Raw genomic sequence first — 19,315 nt, forward strand, 5'->3', positions numbered from 1 at the left:
TGGACCTTCCTTTTTTTCTGTTCTGCTGAACTTCAATCAGGAGTCTTTCTTTAGGAAGGAAGGTATCTGCTTATATTTTTGTAGCTGGTTAGGTTTGTGACTTTGAGAAGGTTTTATTAAGATTTATTATTTATTAAGATTCAGCCCAATACATACCAGTAAACTCAGAAAACTCTTGATCAAAGATTTTTCAAACAATTTTATTAACTTAAAAAAATCTTAACTTTGACTTTAACAAAAAAACCAAAAATGCGCTCAAATCTATTCACTTCTATCGACAACAAGTATTTTGTTACTTTTTTCAATTTAACAAAATAACGCCGCGATTCTGTCAGATAAGATGCATTAAAACGGTATTACGATCACCACAAGACGAAACATGAACGATGAAAGCAAAAACAAAAAAAATAATACGATTTACGACTTGTAATCATGTAATTAATCAACAAATCATCAAACAAAACGGGACTACTCGTAGTTTTTTTTTGTTTTATTTGTTTTTGCTTTTTATGAATGTCATCTTCGTGATCTTGGGTTCATAAACTTTTGTTGTTTATTTATTTCATAATTTGAGTGAAAAGTTGTCCGTAAAATTCTTCAAGCACAAAAAAGGGATGAAAATGCGGGACAGAAAAAAAGAGTAAAAGTGTAAAATTAATATGCAACATAATTCCATTATGACAAACTTTTTTCTTCTTCGTCTTCTTGGTCAAAAGGCGTAATTATTATGAAGATTTTTTTTGTGAGATTTATGAAAATCATTAACATCAGAAATTCAAGAGCACGACAAAATTAAAGGTAAAAAATGAAAAGTTTAAATATTCAAGAATTAGTAATAAAGTTTATAATTGACAAAGTTGACGTTCGTTCTTTGGGTGCTTTTTTCTTATTCGCGTCGTAAGCTAAAACCGACAAATCATTTCAGGTAGTAAAACTTTATTTTATTTTTTTGCATTAAAAATTTTCTTCTTATCCAAGTCCCAAGAAAAAATTAAATTTAAATGACACAGGATGAAAAATCCTCGTAGCTACCTGTTTTTTAATGCTTCATGTCTTGTAGCTGTTCTCAAAAGCGTAATGAAGAAGGCACCATAGTAAATGATATGCCGCTACCAAGTCTTTGGCAAGACTAGGACGACAACGTCGTCGTGTAATAAAAATGGAAATAAAATGAGGATAAAGGTAATCTGTTGATAATTGAATCAAGATTGCTTCGGGTTAAAATGAATCTTTGAACCGCAAGTTTTGTGTAAACTAAACATTTTTGACGAGCTGTAAGTATCTTTCAGCTGTGAGTGAGTCAAGAGCAGCAATTTCGTTGTAAGGCATAAAAAGATGATGATGTTGATGAAATTTATCTGCTACATTATTTAAGAGGAAATGGTCGCTGCAGGTAATGGAAGGAAATGGCTTTTAAGACGAAAATTTTGTATTTTGTGTTTCCGAGAAATTGTTAAAGTGCTTTTCGTGGAAAGTTTTTATTTTTAATGAAAAATTAAAATTATTTCATTTTGGATTAATTATTAAATAAAAATTTAAAATAAAATAAAATAAAGTAAAATAAAATAAAATAAAATAAAATAAAATAAAATAAAATAAAATAAAATAAAATAAAATAAAATTAAATTAAGTTAAATTAAATAAAATAAAATAAAATAAAATAAAATAAAAATAAAATAAAATTAAATAAAATAAAATAAAATAAAATAAAATAAAATTAAATTAAATAAAATAAAATAAAATAAAATAAAATAAAATAAAATAAAATAAAATAAAATAAAATAAAATAAAATAAAATAAAATAAAAAAAAATTAAATAAAATAAAATAAAAAATTAATAAAAAAAATAAAATAAAATAAAATAAAATAAAATAAAATAAAATAAATTAAATAAAATAAAATAAAATAAAATAAAATAAAATTAAATTAAATTAAATTAAATTAAATTAAATAAAAAAAATAAAAGTCAAAGACAAATTTTTTAAAATTAAAATTTTTTCAACTCTCAACCATCAATTTTTTAGTTTTTAGTTTTAATTTAAAAAACAAAAAAATTTAACCTTATTATTTTATTTTTTTCATTTTATAAAATTTTTATTTATTAAATTTTTAATTTGAAATGAACTAATCTTAATTTTTATTTAAAGAAAAACTTTCCACATAAAGGTAAAATGTGAATAAAATTTGTGAAATGTCATAAAAATTTAATCTAGATTAATTTTAATTTTTTATTTTATTTTTAAAATGATTTAAATTTTTTTTTAAATTTTTTAAAATGCTTAATAATTGAAAAAAAAATTAAGAGCTCAGAAAACTCAAAAAAATTAATAGAAAAAAATTGAAAAAGCCAATAAACAATAATCGAAATTCATTTTAAAATTAAAATCGACAACAATTTCCTCCTTGAAACATTTCCCAAAAAAAGTAAATTCATTCACGTTTCACTAAACTGCTACGTTAATATTTACTTTTGTTTTGCAATTGATGCACAACATCAAATAAATATTTGGAGGGGTTGCATTCGAGCGACTCCCTTTACTGAATTTATTTAATTAAATCACACCCTCCAGTTTTTTTCTTCTTCTAGTCTCTTCTATTGTTCACATGTTGCAACAATAAAGTAACAGAACTTCTTAAGCGTTTAAAATAATTTCACTCCGAGTCAATTTTTCTTGCAAGGCAAGACAAACTTCATTCAATAAAAAAAATAAATTGTTGTTCCATGGATGGATAACTTTCTAAAATATTTGCATTTTTCTTGAACAGTAGCGGGTTGGTGCAATCAAGTAGATAATAATAGTACGAAGAAAATGTAATGAAGAAATTCCTTCTTCCCTTAAAGTAAATATGTTTCCCCCTGTCTCTCAGTTTTTTTTTGTTCGATCTTCAATATTTGCTTGTTTATTTAATTTTTTCCAGTTAAAAAGGGTAATTAATGAAAATTTTTCGGGTACTTACTTTTACATTCGTTGACTTCTCGTGCCGTCGCACGTCCCCATGGTCGATCAAAGTAGTTTTGTTTGCACGTTTCGCAATCTTTTCCCGCGGTATTGTGTCGACAATCGCATGCCAGCTGTCCATCGCGTCCCAACGAACACTTGGATGCATGCCCATTGCACTTACAACGTCCTCCAACCGCAAAATCTGACACCGCATACTGATGCGTGGGTCCCACAATTGTCGTTGAAGTGGTAAACGAGTCAATGCTGTTGCCATCGTCATCATCGTTGTCCGTATTTTCGTTCACATTGTATCGCATCCCGGTCATTTCTTCCGTCGTTTCGACCTGCTGTGGCATATGCAGTCGATGGAACACAACTTTAATGTCCGTAGCTGTGACCCAGTCTTGCAAAACTACTGAAGAGTCGAAATCTGTGGCACTCGGACGCCCATCTAACACACTAAAAGCAATCCGAGACCCCGAAATTCCCGTGGCATCTCCCAAATGTCGATGCGAATCCGTGCAACGAGCTTCTTGTTCGTTATTTCTCGTAATCATCGCGCGATTTGGCTTCCCATAGATTTTACGACATTGCGAACTGTAAAACTGAAACGGCGAAAAGGTCCTGCCATAATCCGTGCTTTTGTAAATTGCCAGGGAATCGGGTTTCACGGCGCCCGGACAAAAGGTTAACGTGATATAAGTCAGTTCGAATTTTTTCCCGAGCGAAAGTAAAAGAGTGACATTGTCATTGTTCACGGTGTCAGCCAAGGGTTCGGAGCGCCAACACGTTACATTGTTCGAATTGTTGACGTCAGTCAAGGCAGCAGCAGGATACCGACGTCGTGGGTCATTTTCGTCGCACACAAAGCAATTCGAGTCGTAAGATGGATCCGTGGCGATGTTGTTGTTGCAATAACTTTGGGGTCCTTTCTGGCCACAAGTGGATGAGGCTTTGACAGGAATCCCGAATGCGGCGTTTACGAAGTCGGGAATGCATTTTTTTGGGCGATCGTCGTCGTAACAGGGATCGACGGGAGGCGCGGATATCATCTTGAGGTAATCGGGCGAGAGAGCGACGCAGATGGAGATCAGCAGGAAAAGTAGACCAAAGTGCAATTTTGATGGCAGCATCGTGGTGAGTTAATTTTTTGAATTGTTTAAAATTTAAAGTTATTTTTTTTAATTTTTAAAACTTCACTTTTTGAGCAAAAAAAAATTTTTTTTTCCAAACTTTTAGTATTTTAAATATTTTGTTCAAACTTTCTTCACTTATTGATAATTTTTTTTATTTTATTTTTTATTTTTTTGTTTTTTTTATTAATAAGTTTCACCCTTTAAATTTTTATTTTTTTTAATTTTTTAAAAATTGTTGGTAATTTTTATTTTATACCAAATCAATTATTTTTTTTTTATATTTAATTTATTTTTAATTTTCTGTTATTTTAATTAATTTTTAAAACTTTTTTATTTATTTTAATTTTTTTTTTATATTTCACCTTTTTTCAAAAAAAGTTTGATATTTAAATTTTGTTTTAAAAATTATAAAATTAATCGATTAATTATTTATTAGGTTTTTTAATTTAAAAAAAAATTTTTTTTTTCAATATTTTTTTATATTAAAACTAAAATTATTTTCACTGATTTTTAAAAATATTTTTCAAATTTAATTTTAAAATTTAGTTTTAGGTTCTTAATTTTTTTTTTGTTTGTTATATTTTGATTAGTTAAATAATTTTGTTTTTTTTTTAATTTTTGCCTTTTAAAAATTTTATTTTAATTTTTCTTCAATTTTATTATTTTTCTGTTTCCAAAAATTGTTAAATATTATTATTTTTTTTTTTTTTTGCAAAAAATTCACTTTTTTATTAAAATTATTTTTTTTAATCAAAATTTATTTTTTTATTAATTTTTTGTTAATATTTTAAAAAATTATTTTTGCACAATTAATATTTTCGCGCACATTTTTTGCAAAGCATCATAATTCGGTGAAGTCAAAAATACGACTAGCACGGAAGTATCAAACGCCCAGTTTAAAACATCAGAAGTGATTTTCCCTTTTTTTTTCATTGAAACATTCTGCCGAGTGTGTGCGCGCTGTTTTGTCGTGTGCTCTCCGTTGTTCCGTTTCATATGACGAGAACATTATGAATAATATACAATATAAAATGTTCTATATATTTCATGTTTGTTGTGTTAAAATATGCGTTTGTTCTGTGCGACATACTTACGCTGCTTTAGCTCAATGATGAGCAACATCATTATGTGAAATCATGCTCCTTGTATGGAGAAACGCACTTTTTTTGCGTTCCATCGTCAAATTCGTACGAAGTGAGTTCCGTTCTAATCCTTAACATCCGAAATACATTCGAAATTGTTACTCTTGTTGCATGTGAGTGCCACTCATTCTCGTGTATACTTTATAAGGCATGAAATTTCTCTCGCAACGTGAAATAGCGATACTCGGATAGAAAGAGAGAGATATATTCAGTTCTAGAAAGCTTTTGAGGTACGAAACTCAATAGACACCGACAATGTTTTGACTAAAATTCTGTCTGTCTATGACGAGATTCAAATTTAAACAAGGATCTTCCTCGCTACGGAGCTGTACGAGTTCTATGGAGTTATACAGAAACTTTGTATGTAAAAGCCGGCAAACACCCAATTGTTGATTTATTTTACAACATTAGATGGTCTTTTCGGTTGTGAGGTAGGTAGATGTACATAACGTAAATAAATATAGAGAATTACCTAAGCAGCATTTCTTACACCTGTGACGTATACCTGTAGCATATAGATACTTAGTCAAGGATTTTTGGTTGAACATCTGGTGAACTCGGGTGTCCTACAGTGCGATATATTCCGAGAAGCATAATAACATTAAAGAGAATTTCTCTTCCTGGTGCGATATTTGTTTGAAAAAGGTAAGAAGCGAAACAATGAAGAAGCAAAGAAAGTAGTTTGAAGCTCTTCAAAGCATGGTTAGCTGAATAAAATGCACCTTGATGGAAGAGACAATGAAGCGCCGTCGTCGTAATTGGCGTGATTTGGATCAGACAATAGAATGTATTTTTTTTTGAACCTCCTTGGTAAGTATTTAAAATTTAAATTCAATTTTTAATAATTAATGAACTTATTTTAATTTTTTTTCACTATCAGCTAAGTACATACGTTACTGAAAATAGCCTATTTACTTTATTTTTTTCATTTTATTAAAAATTGTCGTTAAAACAAAAAAAAAATTTAAGCAGAAATTCATCAAAAATAGAAATCTGAAAACTACATAGCCACGAACCAAAAGTGATAAAAGTTAAATTGATAAAATATGTTTTCCAATTCAAATGAACTAACTTAAATTGAATTCTTGAGTCAACTGCCAAGCTCATAATGATTGAATATACTTTAAAAAGTTTATTTCAATTGATATCTGAACGGCTGCGAAACCTGGCTCGTCCTGGAACGTCAAGAGAAGACTACAGCCTTTCGTTAACTGCTGTCTACGACGAATCCTGCGTCTTTTCTGGCTGTTGTGTGAACGATCAATGTTAACGGCGAAAGAAAACCAATCATAGGAATCTGGGTTTAACAGTTTTTTCTCAAAATATCAAAATTAATTTCATTCTTCCTTCAACCATCAAGTAGAACCAACGTAAATGAAAAATAGTATAATTCAGTGATCCCTTCCCAGGTATACCAATTGCTTATTCCAAATAAAAGCCTTGTTCTCATCACTGGCCAAAGCGGATCTCCAATCAAGATTTACTGTGAAGAGTCAACATGACGAACATAAATTTAAAAATACGCAGAAGAAAATTCGGTTGGATCGGGCATATCCTTCGCAAAGATCCCGAGGAAGTATGCAACAGAGCCCTTGTATACAACCCGCAAGGAACTCGCAGAAGAGGTTGCCCTAAGAACACCTGACGACGCTCCAAACTCTCAGAAGCCAATATCATTAGAAAGGGTAAGGGGCAACTAACTAACCTCTGGGATCTGAAAGATCTTGCGAATCGACAAACCAGATAGCGACAATTCGTGGACTACATCACCCGATATCAACATTTCATTGAAGAATAAATGGCATGAGATTGGTTTTGTATTAGTTAGGCCTAAAGTAGTCCAAAAAACCTAAATTCAAAATTCTAGAACGAACCAAAGTGTTTCTATGCATTTTTAGTGAGATCGGGTATGTCAAAGAGGTACTTGAATATACCCAAATGCACTAAAAAATATCTAAAATCTCAAAGGTTCGTTCTAGAATTTTGAATTTAGGTTTTATGGACTACTTTAGGCCTAACTAATACAAAACCATCAAAAAATCTCATGCCATTTATTTTTCGATGAAATGCTGATATCGGGTGATGTGGGACCGCCTTTACTCCATTTTAAGCTTTGTTTCAAGAAAAGACTTCCAAAAATTCATTGAGTTGATTCAACTGAAACTTTGACATCGATATTCTGGGTAAAAAATGTTGATGTTAAGAAACGCGTATCAAAAATTTATGAATCCCATTTAGTGGATTTCCTAACAAATTTTCAATAGAATTTGCTTCCATCATCAAATCTCGAACATGACAAAAATACAGAATAGCTAAAAATTCATTGTCCCTTCCTCTTTTCATAGCTTCATAGTAAAACTTACCCAAAACACAAAATTTGCTATTTTTCCATTCTTTTGTACTTCAAGTTTTCATACTAATCCTTCCATCACAGCAAAGTATCTCCGAAAAAAAAATAGAAAAACACTAAATCGATTGTCGCTCTGATTTACTCGAAGCCCTTTTGAACGAAATTTATTACATGCCATCTTCGGATACCCTCCTCTACTCCTCCCGTGATGATGTAATTCTCCCGTAAATTAGTTGTCATTCTATCAGAAATCAATGTTCCATAATAATTCCAGAGGATAAACGAAAAAATCTGGAATCAATATGAACATTGAGTAAGATTGAATTTGGCTCAAAACAACAACAGAAAATTGAAAAAATTTATACCTTTGATCCTTTTTCTTCTGTAAAGTGCTTGCAACTTTGAAATCCTCTCTCAAAGGAGGAACGTGTTACAAAAAAGCGGGAATTGAGGAGAAAAGCGTAATTTAGAACGATAAAAAAGTGATAGTAGCGATATAAAACTCTGGAATTTAATGTGGATGAATAGCTTTGTATTACGAAGGAAATTTTTCCAGGTGAGAAAATGAAGGAAAAATACTTTCTTCGACATAAACATAAACATAAAACTGAATAAATAAGTGATAAAATAATAAAAAGGAATTGAAAGGGGTGCATTACGGCAAAAAATGATGAAAATATTTGTTTCGGGATGAAGACGAGGTTAGCACAGGGGTCTCCATGTTGCGTCATGTCAAGGGGGATTTTAATATCATTTTTTTTAACGATTCGCATCATTCATCCACACACAGAAGACATAACAATTGCAAAAAAAAAATGATGAAAAATATCCGTCGGAATTTGTTTCTAAAGGGGAAATGATTTGCATTTATGACATCATGAGGTCGGGTCGTACGAATCACACGCCCCATAAACAAGGCCAGGAAAATAATGATAATAAATTTCTCTTCGGAGGGGAACGCATGAATAATTGCATTATGTCTATCCTGGCATGCTCCCCAAACACACAAAAAAATTTTATGACTTGCAATCAAATTGTTTTCTACATCAATAATTTCCATGAGTTTCGTGTCTCTGTGTTGAAGAATTTATTTATGACTTGGGGTTCATCTAGAAAGTTTCTTATCTGTGCCAAAAATTGTGTGTTACCATAAAAAAACAAAAATTGAAGCAAATTTCAAGAAAGATTTCTCCCTAAAAAGTGACAACTTTCACTGCATCGCATCAAGAACATTTTATGTCACTTTTACTGTCGACAGATATTTTTTTAAATTTTTAAAGATTTTTTTTTCGTGAACTCAGCATGACTCGTGTCAATGGACGGTGCGCGTGATACCTGTGGCGCTTAATGACAAATTCTATTCCAGATCGTTTAATTTCACATGGCGATGATTTAGATTCATAAATTTTATTGAGATGAGACAAGGTAGATTCCGATGTAAAAAAAGTTTGAGAAATAAAGAGAGAAATTAAGTAATAAATTTCGGGAATAAATAAATAAAATAATCGTTAAAATCGGGAGTTGGTAGGAGTGATGAGGTGATGTAATGAATGGACAAGAATTTTTTCTATGAATTTTTGTTTTTTTTTTGTTTAACCTTAAGTTTTTTTTACATTTTTTTATATGATAATTTTAAATTCGTTCAAATTAATTCATAAAAATTAAAATTTTAAAATTAAATTTTTTAATTTTTTTAAATATAAATAGATAAAAAATTCAAGTAAATTTTTATTTATTTTTTTTTAATATTTATATGAATTTTGGTTTTTAGATGGCCAAAAATAGGCTAAAAAATTTAATTTTTTCTTTAAAAATTTTTATTTAGTTTATTTTTTTTTTTTAATTAAATTAAGGTAAATAATTTTTTTAATTTAATTTTCAAAGCATTTGCTTACTGACAAATAAAAAAATTAGTCTTTTGTAAAATTTCGATATTATTGAGTTATTAAGTTTAAAAATATATTGATTCTTTCTTTAAAAAAATTTAATTAATTAAATTAAAAAATTAATTGATTAAAAAAATCAAGAAAAAATGTTTTCTAAACTTAAAAAAATTCGATTAAACTTAATCTTAAAATTTATATGAACTTTGTAACGAAATAACTTAACATCTGATTAAAAAATCTCTTTCAAATTTTTTTAAAGCAAAATTATGAGAAGTTTCAGAAACAGAAAAAAATTAGAACAAAATATAAGAAAATTCGTCAAAAATTCCCAATATATGATTTGTAAGATTTTTTTTTTAATTTGATTAATTTTTAGTTTTATGATAAATTTTTGCTTTTAAAAACAAAAATAAATAATTTTACAGGTAAAACAAAGTTTACGGGTAACACTATTTTTTTTTTTGTAAAAAAAATTTACAAAAATATTTAATTTATAAATTTTTAAATTAAATCAAATTAATTTTAATTTTAAAATTTAGTTAAAAAGTTTTAATTTAAAAATTTAGTCAAAAAATTTAAATTTAAAAATTTAGTTAAAAAAATTAAATTTAAAAATTCGATTTAAAAATATTTATTTAAATAAATTTTTTAAAACTTTAATTAATATTTTTTTTAAATTTTATTAATTTTTTAGTAACAAAATATTTTTAAAAATATTTAAAAATTAAAATTAACAAAAAAGCAAAATTTCATAAAATACTAAGGAAATACCTTTAATAAATTTTCACCTATTTTCTCATTTCGAAAAAAATTCAAGAAAAATTAAAGCACAAACCGCTCATAAAAGCAAACAAACACGTAAAATAAAGCAATTACCTGGGCTTCATAAATATAAAATAAAGTAAAGTTCCATTACTCGAGACAAGCAGACACCAAAGCAACAAAAAAACGGAAATGAAATATAAATTGTATCGAACAAGTTTCGCATTGCATTCGATCTTAATACGAGATAAGCCAAAGCACATATGGAAACATCTCACTCTCTTCAACAGATCGCGCAAGATATCACAAGAATTTACGAAGGTAATTAAATAACGTGAGTACAACACCGACCGAAGCAAAAAAAGTCATAAAATTATTTTATTATTTTTTTATAAACGCTCGCTGCGATGATCATCATTAAAAGTAAGGTGTTGACAAAATTGGTGATAATTAAATATATTAGAAGCGACCATGATGTTGTTTTTTTTTCTACAAGAGTTTGAACGCAACTCTTGACAGATTGATGACGATGTGTTTATTTTTACGCTCCATCTAGCTAATTTAATTAATTTCGATTTTTTCTTTAAAATAAAGAAAAAAATCAAGAGTCGATTAAATAAATTTTCTAGAAAGATTGCAATCTCCCGTTTTTTTTCGTGTAAAAAAGCAATAATCATGATGATGTGTTAGTGTCGCACGTTTTTGGTTATCTTCCAGCCGAGGAGGGGAGAGTGTCGAGATTTATGGGAATCTGGGGTGGCTCGAAGATAAATGCGATGAATTTTTCATACAAAACTCCAGAAAAAAAAGACCCACAGAGGACCGCTTATTGATGAGATGTGATTTTCTGGTGGCTTAATAAAAATAAAAATAAAACTTGAGGAACAAATTTTTGGTGATCAGACAAATGTTTAAATCCAAAACAAAAAAAAAAACGAAAATAACAGGAAAGAATTTTAAACAAAATTAATTGAATTGATTTTTTTTAATATAAAAAAAGACCTGAGATACAAAAAAAAAATAACATAAAACAAACAAGAAAACGAGTATTAAAACTGAAAACGAATGTAAACAAGTTGAAACCGACAAAAATTAGGATGTACCTTTAAAATGTATTTAAAAGTTAAAAAAAAAGAGTTTTAAAACTTGTGTTAAAATGAATTGTGAGCGCTTTTTGAATTAAAATTAATTTTTGAAAAATAAATGTTTTAGTTTATATTTTTTTTAACAATTTAGTTAAAAAAAATAATTTCAAGGTCGTTTAAAGGTCAAATTTAAATTTTGATTAAAATGAACAAAAAAATTTTAGATTTTATGCCAAATTTTGACTTTTTTGCAGTTTTGAATGCCTTACGTTTTCCAAAAAAAATTTTTATAATTTTTTAAATTTTTCTTTTATTTTTTATAAATATAATTTTTTATATAAAAAATTTTTTATTTTTTTTGTTTTAATAATTAAATAACCAAAAAAAAAATTATTAAATTAACATCTTGAAATGGAATTTATTTTTAAATAATTTAATTTAGGTTCTTTTTGTAAAGATTATTTTTTTAAATTTTAAATAATTTTTTAAAAGTTTAATATTTTTTTTTTTTTCTTTTTTTTTAAACAATTAAAAAGTTATAATTTTCTTATTTTCTAATTTCTTATTATTATTTTCTAGTTAAATTAAGAATTAAATATCAATTGAAGATAAATACTTTACTATAATTCAGACTTTTTTTATAAATTATAATAATTAATTAAATAAATAAAAATTATTAAATTTAATTAAATGTAAAATTTATTTTTTAAATAATTAAAATTTAATGAATTCAATAATTTAAAATTTTTTTTATTTTATTAATTTATTTTATTTTATTTTTTTTATTAATGAATTTTATCTTTAATTTACTTTAAAATTAATATTTATTAATTATATTTAATCGTATTCCATAAGAACATAAATTTAGAAAGAATTCAATAAAGTTATCAAAAAAATCAATTAAAGATTAATTTTTTACTAATTCAGATTTTTTTGATAAATTATAAACATTAATTAAAAAAATACTAAAATTTATTATTATTTATTATTATAAATTATTTTAAATTTAATTATTATTTTATTTTCTTAATAAATATTTAATTATTTTTAAAATAATTCAATTTTTAATTAATACTTTAATTTTCATTTAAATAAGTATTTTTTTTTAAATTCTTAAATTTTGTTAAGAAAAAATCTAAATTTTCCTTGTAATTAAAATATTTTAAAATAAAAAACATTTTTTCTAAATTAAAAAAAAAAATCCTTTAAATAATCCTCATATTCCTACATGAAATGCCTTTCCGAAATGAACCGAAACACCGGTACAATCAACTTGATCAAAATTTCATTGTTTTAAACAAATTAACAAAAGAACAAAAGCCTCCATAGTAACAGACAATATTTTGTGTTTTTAATTTTTTTTTCCTTGTTAACTTACTAACTCTTCTGTGGACTACCACAAAACGAAAGTCTCGAACGAAAGTGGGTTTGAACATTTTTAAATTGACGTCAAATTTATTGCTTACTGATGTTTACTTTTTGCCAATAATTGGATCGGAATCTTGTTCTTTTTTTTTGTTGGTTTTAATTTAATCGCTTGTTTAAACAAAAGCTCGGCTTGAATTCAGTGGAATGCATTTTATGAGATGTTAACAAGAATTTCGAACAAAGTAACGAGGTACGATAAGGAATTAAAAATTAAGACATTATTGCATACTTTTAAAGAGGATTTTAACACCGAAACCTGTAAAAAGGTCTCAAAAGTGAAAATTACTCATTTCCTCTAATACTTGACCGATTTTTTTGTTTCAGAGAAATCCCTTCTTACACACGACTTGGATTGAACGACGTCGACCCAGAAGAAATTGATTAAACCAACAAAAATCCGTTCGACATGAACAAACAAGAAAAAATCATGTATTTGCATAAATTAGCTTATGTACTCTCTTGATTAACAAACAAACAGAGAACAAAAAAAAAAATAAAAGCAAAACGATTGTTTGACTTGAATGAACAAATTAACATTTTGAGTCGTTCCATCTAATCTCGTTCTGTAGAGACGCGAGACAATTACATCAAACATCAAATAATTTGTCTCGAGCTGCCCAAAAAAATTTATTGAATGCCTAGACGCGCGTGATGTTAGACGAATTAAAATACATAAAAAAAATAACAAAAAAGAGAATTTCTATGTCGAGAATTAATAAAAAAAAATGTAAAACTGGATGGAATTAACAACGGAAGTTTGATTTGTTGTGATAATTGCATTTAATAATTCCACTGCGTGAACACGAAAAAAAACCGAAACCCGATGAAAACTATTTCATCCATTATGCGTTTGAATAATTGTATTAAAATCGGTCGGAATATATGGCGTCTCGTGAACAGCACAACAGCATTCCATATGGAGAGTGTACAGAAGGAAGGATGATGTGCGATGAAAGACAATCATTAGATTATGTGATGAGTTGAATTAGTAGTTGATGCACAAAGTGAGGGTTTGATTTTAAAAAATTATTTTAATTTAAATAATTAGGAGCTAAATAAATTTAATTTAAAATAATTATTAAAATTAAGGAAATTTTTTAAAAATTTTAATTATTAAATTTTTCTAACATTTTTCAATTTTTACTAATTTTATTGCTTTTATTTTTATTTATTTTTTTCATTTACCTATATTTAATTACTTTTTTTGATTAATAAAATTTCTATCTATTTTGATTATTTTTTAAATGAAATTTTTTGTTAAATTTTAAATAAAACTTCGGACAAATTTGAATTTAATTTAATTCTTAATTAATTTTTGAATAATTTTAATATTTTTTTCTTAATTTTTAAATTTTTATTTTATTTTTTTAATTTTCTAAGAAATTATTCTCAAATTAATATTTTTATATTTTTTTGTCAAATTTTTACTTTAATTATTTTTTTTTAATTTCCTAATATTTTTAAATTTTAACTTTTATTTTTATTTATTAATTTTATTTTTGTTAAATTTTGAATGAAATTCAGGACAAATTTGGATAAAAATTTAATTTTTTTAGTAATTTTTTAATATTTAGATTTTTTTTTTAATTTAAATAATTTTTTTTTAATTTTTATTTTTTCGTTGAATATCTTAAATTTGTGAATTTTTGGTGAAAGTTTTTGAGAAGTTTGATTAATTTTATTTTTTTTTTAAATTATTTAAATATTTTTTTTCAATTATTCGATTTTTTCAATCAAAAATGTTTATTTTTTTGAAACATTTTTAGTTTTAATTGTATTTAATTTTAATTTTTATAATTTTTTGTTTTCATTTAAAAATAAATTCTTCAACAAGGACCAAAAAACTAAGTTTTTGAGCCAAAATATTTTTCTTTTTAATCTTTTTAATTTTTTTCTGTTTCAAAGTTGAACATTTTTTTAATTTTAAAAAATTAATTAAATTTAAATAAAAAATTAAAATTTTAATTGAAATTAAATTTTTTAGTTGAAATGCGTTTTTAAAATTATTTTTTTATTAAAAAAAATTAATAAAAATATTTCCTTTTTCAAAGAATATTTCCTTTTTAAAAAAATTAAATATTTTTGATATTTTTTTTAAATTTCAAAAAAAAAAATTTTGAAAAGATTTTTTTTTTAATTTCAATTAAATCTTTTTTAAATATTTTTTATTTAGATTTTAAAATAAATAGGTAAAACAATTTTTCTACCTAAAAAAATAAATAAAAATATTTCCATTCTCAAAGCATAAAATTGAAAAAAAAATGTAATATGTAAATTTTTGATAATTTTTTTTTAATTTCGAAAAAAAAATTTAAAAAGTAATTTTTTTCAAATTTTATTTAAATCTTTTTTAAATTTTTTAAAAATATATTTTAAAAAAAATAAAATAATTTTTCTACCTAAAAAATCAAATTAAAAAAATTATTTAAGCTTTGAAAGTAAATTAAATTAAATTTTAAAATTAGTTTAAATTTTTTTAACCCTTTTTAACTCTAAAAATTGAATTTATTTTCTGTATTTTTTTAATTTTTTCTCCCTATCTCTAAATATTCTGTGATTTGAAAATATTTGTTCATCACGAACGAACACATTCCATTGAACTAATAAAATGATGATGATTCGATCATTGAAATTGGATTATGCCAGAAGAGAGAGACAGAGAGACTATGCACACAAACGGGGAAAGAGTACATTGACAGCATACATGTCAAAAATAAAACTGACACATTGTTGACACTTTTTGAAATGCCAGGCTAGAGATAGCAGACAGTCGAGATTTCAGCTAAATATTCTGCGAGACATCGAAACGTGAACGAAATTTGTTAACACTTGTCTGCAAATAATTTTTTTTCCGCTAAAATTCTACTTAAAATCCGCTAAATTTCCGAAAGAAATTCAATTTTGTTCCGTTTCGCCGCAACTTCAAAGCTCATTTTCGCGCGGATTAGCATAAATCTATCATTTCATGTCTCAACCAACCCTAATAGCCGTAAAATTGAACACCTCTTTTTATCTATGTCGCTACACGCGAAACACCAAATCAGCCGTTCAAGAGTTTTTTACGACTTGAAAATTTATTACTGGCAACGTATGGCAGCGAAGCAAAAAACAACAAATTCCCGAAATCGTAGGAAAAAAGTAGTCATGTCACGTATCCGATGCTGCATAAGTTTGGTGCTTTGCTTCAATTGATTATGTCGACGCTGCGTCGTACGAGGCACGATTTGATGAGAAAGAACGAAAAAATTTGTGTACCGAGTAACTCTTTCCTAGCTGCGATGGCAATTTAATTTTCAACAAATCCTTGTTTTATATCTCTAATAAAACTTTTTTTTTGCGCCCGTGTAACGAACGTTGACGAGCGCGCGCTTCACGTGAAAAAAAAAAAACAAATTTAGTACAGATGATTGGAAGTGTGCGTGAGTGAATGAACATATATCGAATTCAAACGGAGAAAAAAGTTTCGAAATGTTTGATACGTTTGCAAATCTACGGGGAAGAATAAATGAAAATAACTAGAAAAGTGTTGATTGAATACGAATTTTCGTATCTTATCAGGGAAAAATCCTGAAAATTGAAAAGGAGTAAATTTAGGATTCCTTGGAGATCAAATAATATTTTTTCAAAAAGTTTTTAGTCTTAGAATATGTCTTAAAAATTTAGAATCGATATTATTCTAAAATTTATTCTTCGATATATCGAAGAATTAAAAAAATATTCATTTAAGAAAATTTTTACATTCAAACTGATTTTTATGAAAAATTATTTTATTATTTAGGTAAATAAAAATTTAAATATTTACCGTATAATTGAATTTTTCATGTTTTAAAAATTAATTTTATTTACGTTTTTAGAATGTTAAAAACTTTGATTCTTAGTTTTATATCTCTAAATTTATTTAATTTTATTTTTATATTTTTTTTAAAATTTGCTTAAATTTTTCGTTTGCAAAATCTACATATATTTTTTTTGAAAATTAAAATTTTAATACGAATTTTGATTTCAAAAAAATTAAAATTATTTTATTTTTTTTTATAATTTTTTTGTAAAATTTTTATTAAATATTTTAAAAATTTTTTAATATAATTTTATTCAAAAATATTTGTATTTTTTAATTTTTTTTTAAGAAAATTTTCAAAACTTTTTTATGAATTTTTTTATTTAAATTTTTTTTTTTTAGAAAAAAAATTTATTAAATTTATTTTTTTTAAGTTTTCATATTTTTACATTAAAACTGATTTAATTAAAATTTATTTAATTATTTATTTATTTTTTTTATTTTTAATTTTTTTAAAATACTTAATTTTTTTTAATATTTTTATAAAATTTTATTTAATTATTTTTCTTTAATTAATTTAATTATTTTTTATTTATTTTAATTAATTTAATTATTAATTAATTATTTTTTTATTTAATTTTATTTTTTTTATCGAATTTTGAAGAAATTTTTTTCTTAAGATTAAGATGACGATGTAAAATTTGTTATTTTGCTTGGTTTGAATTAATTGGAAGAGATTTTAAAAATAATAGCGTTACCCGTTACTTCGTTCTATCCACCAGTCAAATTTATTTTTTGCTTTTCAAAGAAGAAATCCACTCTCAGTATAAAAATTTTGCCATTATTGATGAAGATTTTTAATTTTTATTGAGTACTCCGGATCTTAGAGGAATTTTGCATCATTTGTTCAAATTTTTCTGTTCCAAAACCTTCTTTAAGCATAACTTCACATTTTACAAAAAACCCTAAAAAGATTCGTAAAGCAGAATTTGTGTGATTAAATTTCAAAATTTGTATAGATTTTTCCTTAAACCATCAAATTTTGTTCCTAAAAGTATTATTTTAGCTTTTTATGTTAACTTAGAATTTCAGGGAATTTCTAATAGGACAAAAATAACATCTTTAGGCATAAGCTTTCTTTTTTTGGCTATTTAGAGCGAAAATAGTAGCAAAAAAGTAAATTTACCTCTACACAATGTTGACACAATGTTAATTTAGATCTTTTAAAGATCAATTCAAAACCCATAAAGAGCTAAAATAATATTTTGAGGAACTCAGTTAAACGATATGAAATTAATTTAGGACCTAAAGATGTTAAACTAACCCTTTTTCACTCCATAGACTTAACATACATTCCAAAACTTCTGTATAGAAATTTGCACGTGCCATCTTCCATAAGCAAGCATTGCATTTCCAGCGAAAAAGGAATTGAAACAATGCTAAAATTAGACGGAATGCAATAATATTAACAATGTAGATGAAAGATCCAATTACACATTGTAGCCTGGAAACCGCATTTCTGCAGTAATGATTTTGCATAAATTACATTTTGTCCGAGATTAACGAGATCAAAGAGATTGTTTTCACACATATGGTACTTACTTACTACATGCGTTTTTACATGCAATTCTGTAACAATTTTCTTGACACATTGCCATCATTTATCATTTCATTAGCATCGTTGGATGGAACAAGGAATCATCGGTCATCGGGCTTGAAGGTAAGGTTTGTTCCGTAAAAGAGAAAAAGAGAGATTTGTTAGATTGCAGGAGATTTTTAAAGGTGACTTGAACAATGTTGTTAAATTAAATTCTTCCTTTCTTCTCCTTTAGATTTTTTTTTATAAATCTAATGTAAGTTATCATTCTTAGAATTGCTAAAATAGATTTTCAAGCTTTGGTTAGTTTTCTTAGATTTTTTTTTGTATCTTTTATAAGATAATGTTTCAAAAATTAAATCAAAACAATTAGACAATTAAACCCTGAACCAATTATTCAATTGAATTTCGCATCCCAGTGCAAATTTGAAGTTTTAAAAGTATCATACACTCGAAATTTTTGTCCCAGTTGGCATTTTACAATACTTGTTCCAATGCACATTCAATATTTTTGATCAAATGCTTATTTAAAAACTGTGACCCAATGCAAATTTTAAAAATTTTGACCCAAAACACATTTTAGACTTTCGCCCCAGATCACATTTTGACATTTTTATCCCAGTTCACATTTGAGACTTTCGTCCTAATGCACATTTTTGGTTTGTAACCCTGTTTATTTTTTAAAAATCGAAAAAAAAATTTTTGAGGAGTACAGAAATGTGAAATTTTTTCAAAAATTTCGTAAGTTTGATCATTTTTTTGAATTTTTGCAAAATTTAAAAAAAAATTAACCTTTAAAATATTCTTTAGATTCTTCATTTCGTGTATTATTTTCCATAAATCGAACTTCAAATTTCATATTTCAAACGACTTTGAACCTCATTTCTGCCCCAAATGCACCATACTTTGTAAAACTCCAATTTTCTACATCATTGATGCGTCTTTTTTTTTCCTGCACTAAACGCTCTAACGCGCTCGTTTTCTAACAAAATGCAACAAACACCGACACCACGCATTCCCGACAAAGTTAATTGAATGTTATTGAATATTTATCTCGGTAATTTGATTGATCGTTTTCAATAATAAACGGTCTTCAACTGTTGGATGTATATGGCACGACATATGCTGCTCTCGCAAAATTACATGCTCAACGCCAATTTAGATTAAAAGTAGATTTCCAGCAGACAAAAGGGCACAACTTGCATCTTT

The 19,315-nt window shown here is 26.0% G+C and overlaps 1 protein-coding gene across 1 annotated transcript in view; it reads right to left on the reverse strand.

Annotated features, from left to right (window-relative positions):
* Positions 1–4,075, reverse strand: part of LOC134835224 (netrin-B-like) — a 69,501-nt gene extending 65,426 nt beyond the window's left edge. The window contains exon 1 of the mRNA XM_063850094.1: positions 2,959–4,075. Within this exon, the coding sequence (XP_063706164.1) occupies positions 2,959–4,075 (1,117 nt within the window). The remainder of the gene's footprint in view (positions 1–2,958) is intronic.
* Between the last annotated feature and the right edge of the window lie 15,240 nt (positions 4,076–19,315).

Source organism: Culicoides brevitarsis, chromosome 3 (genome assembly GCF_036172545.1).
Source record: "Culicoides brevitarsis isolate CSIRO-B50_1 chromosome 3, AGI_CSIRO_Cbre_v1, whole genome shotgun sequence".
In the NCBI taxonomy this organism is placed as follows: Eukaryota; Metazoa; Arthropoda; class Insecta; order Diptera; family Ceratopogonidae; genus Culicoides; species Culicoides brevitarsis.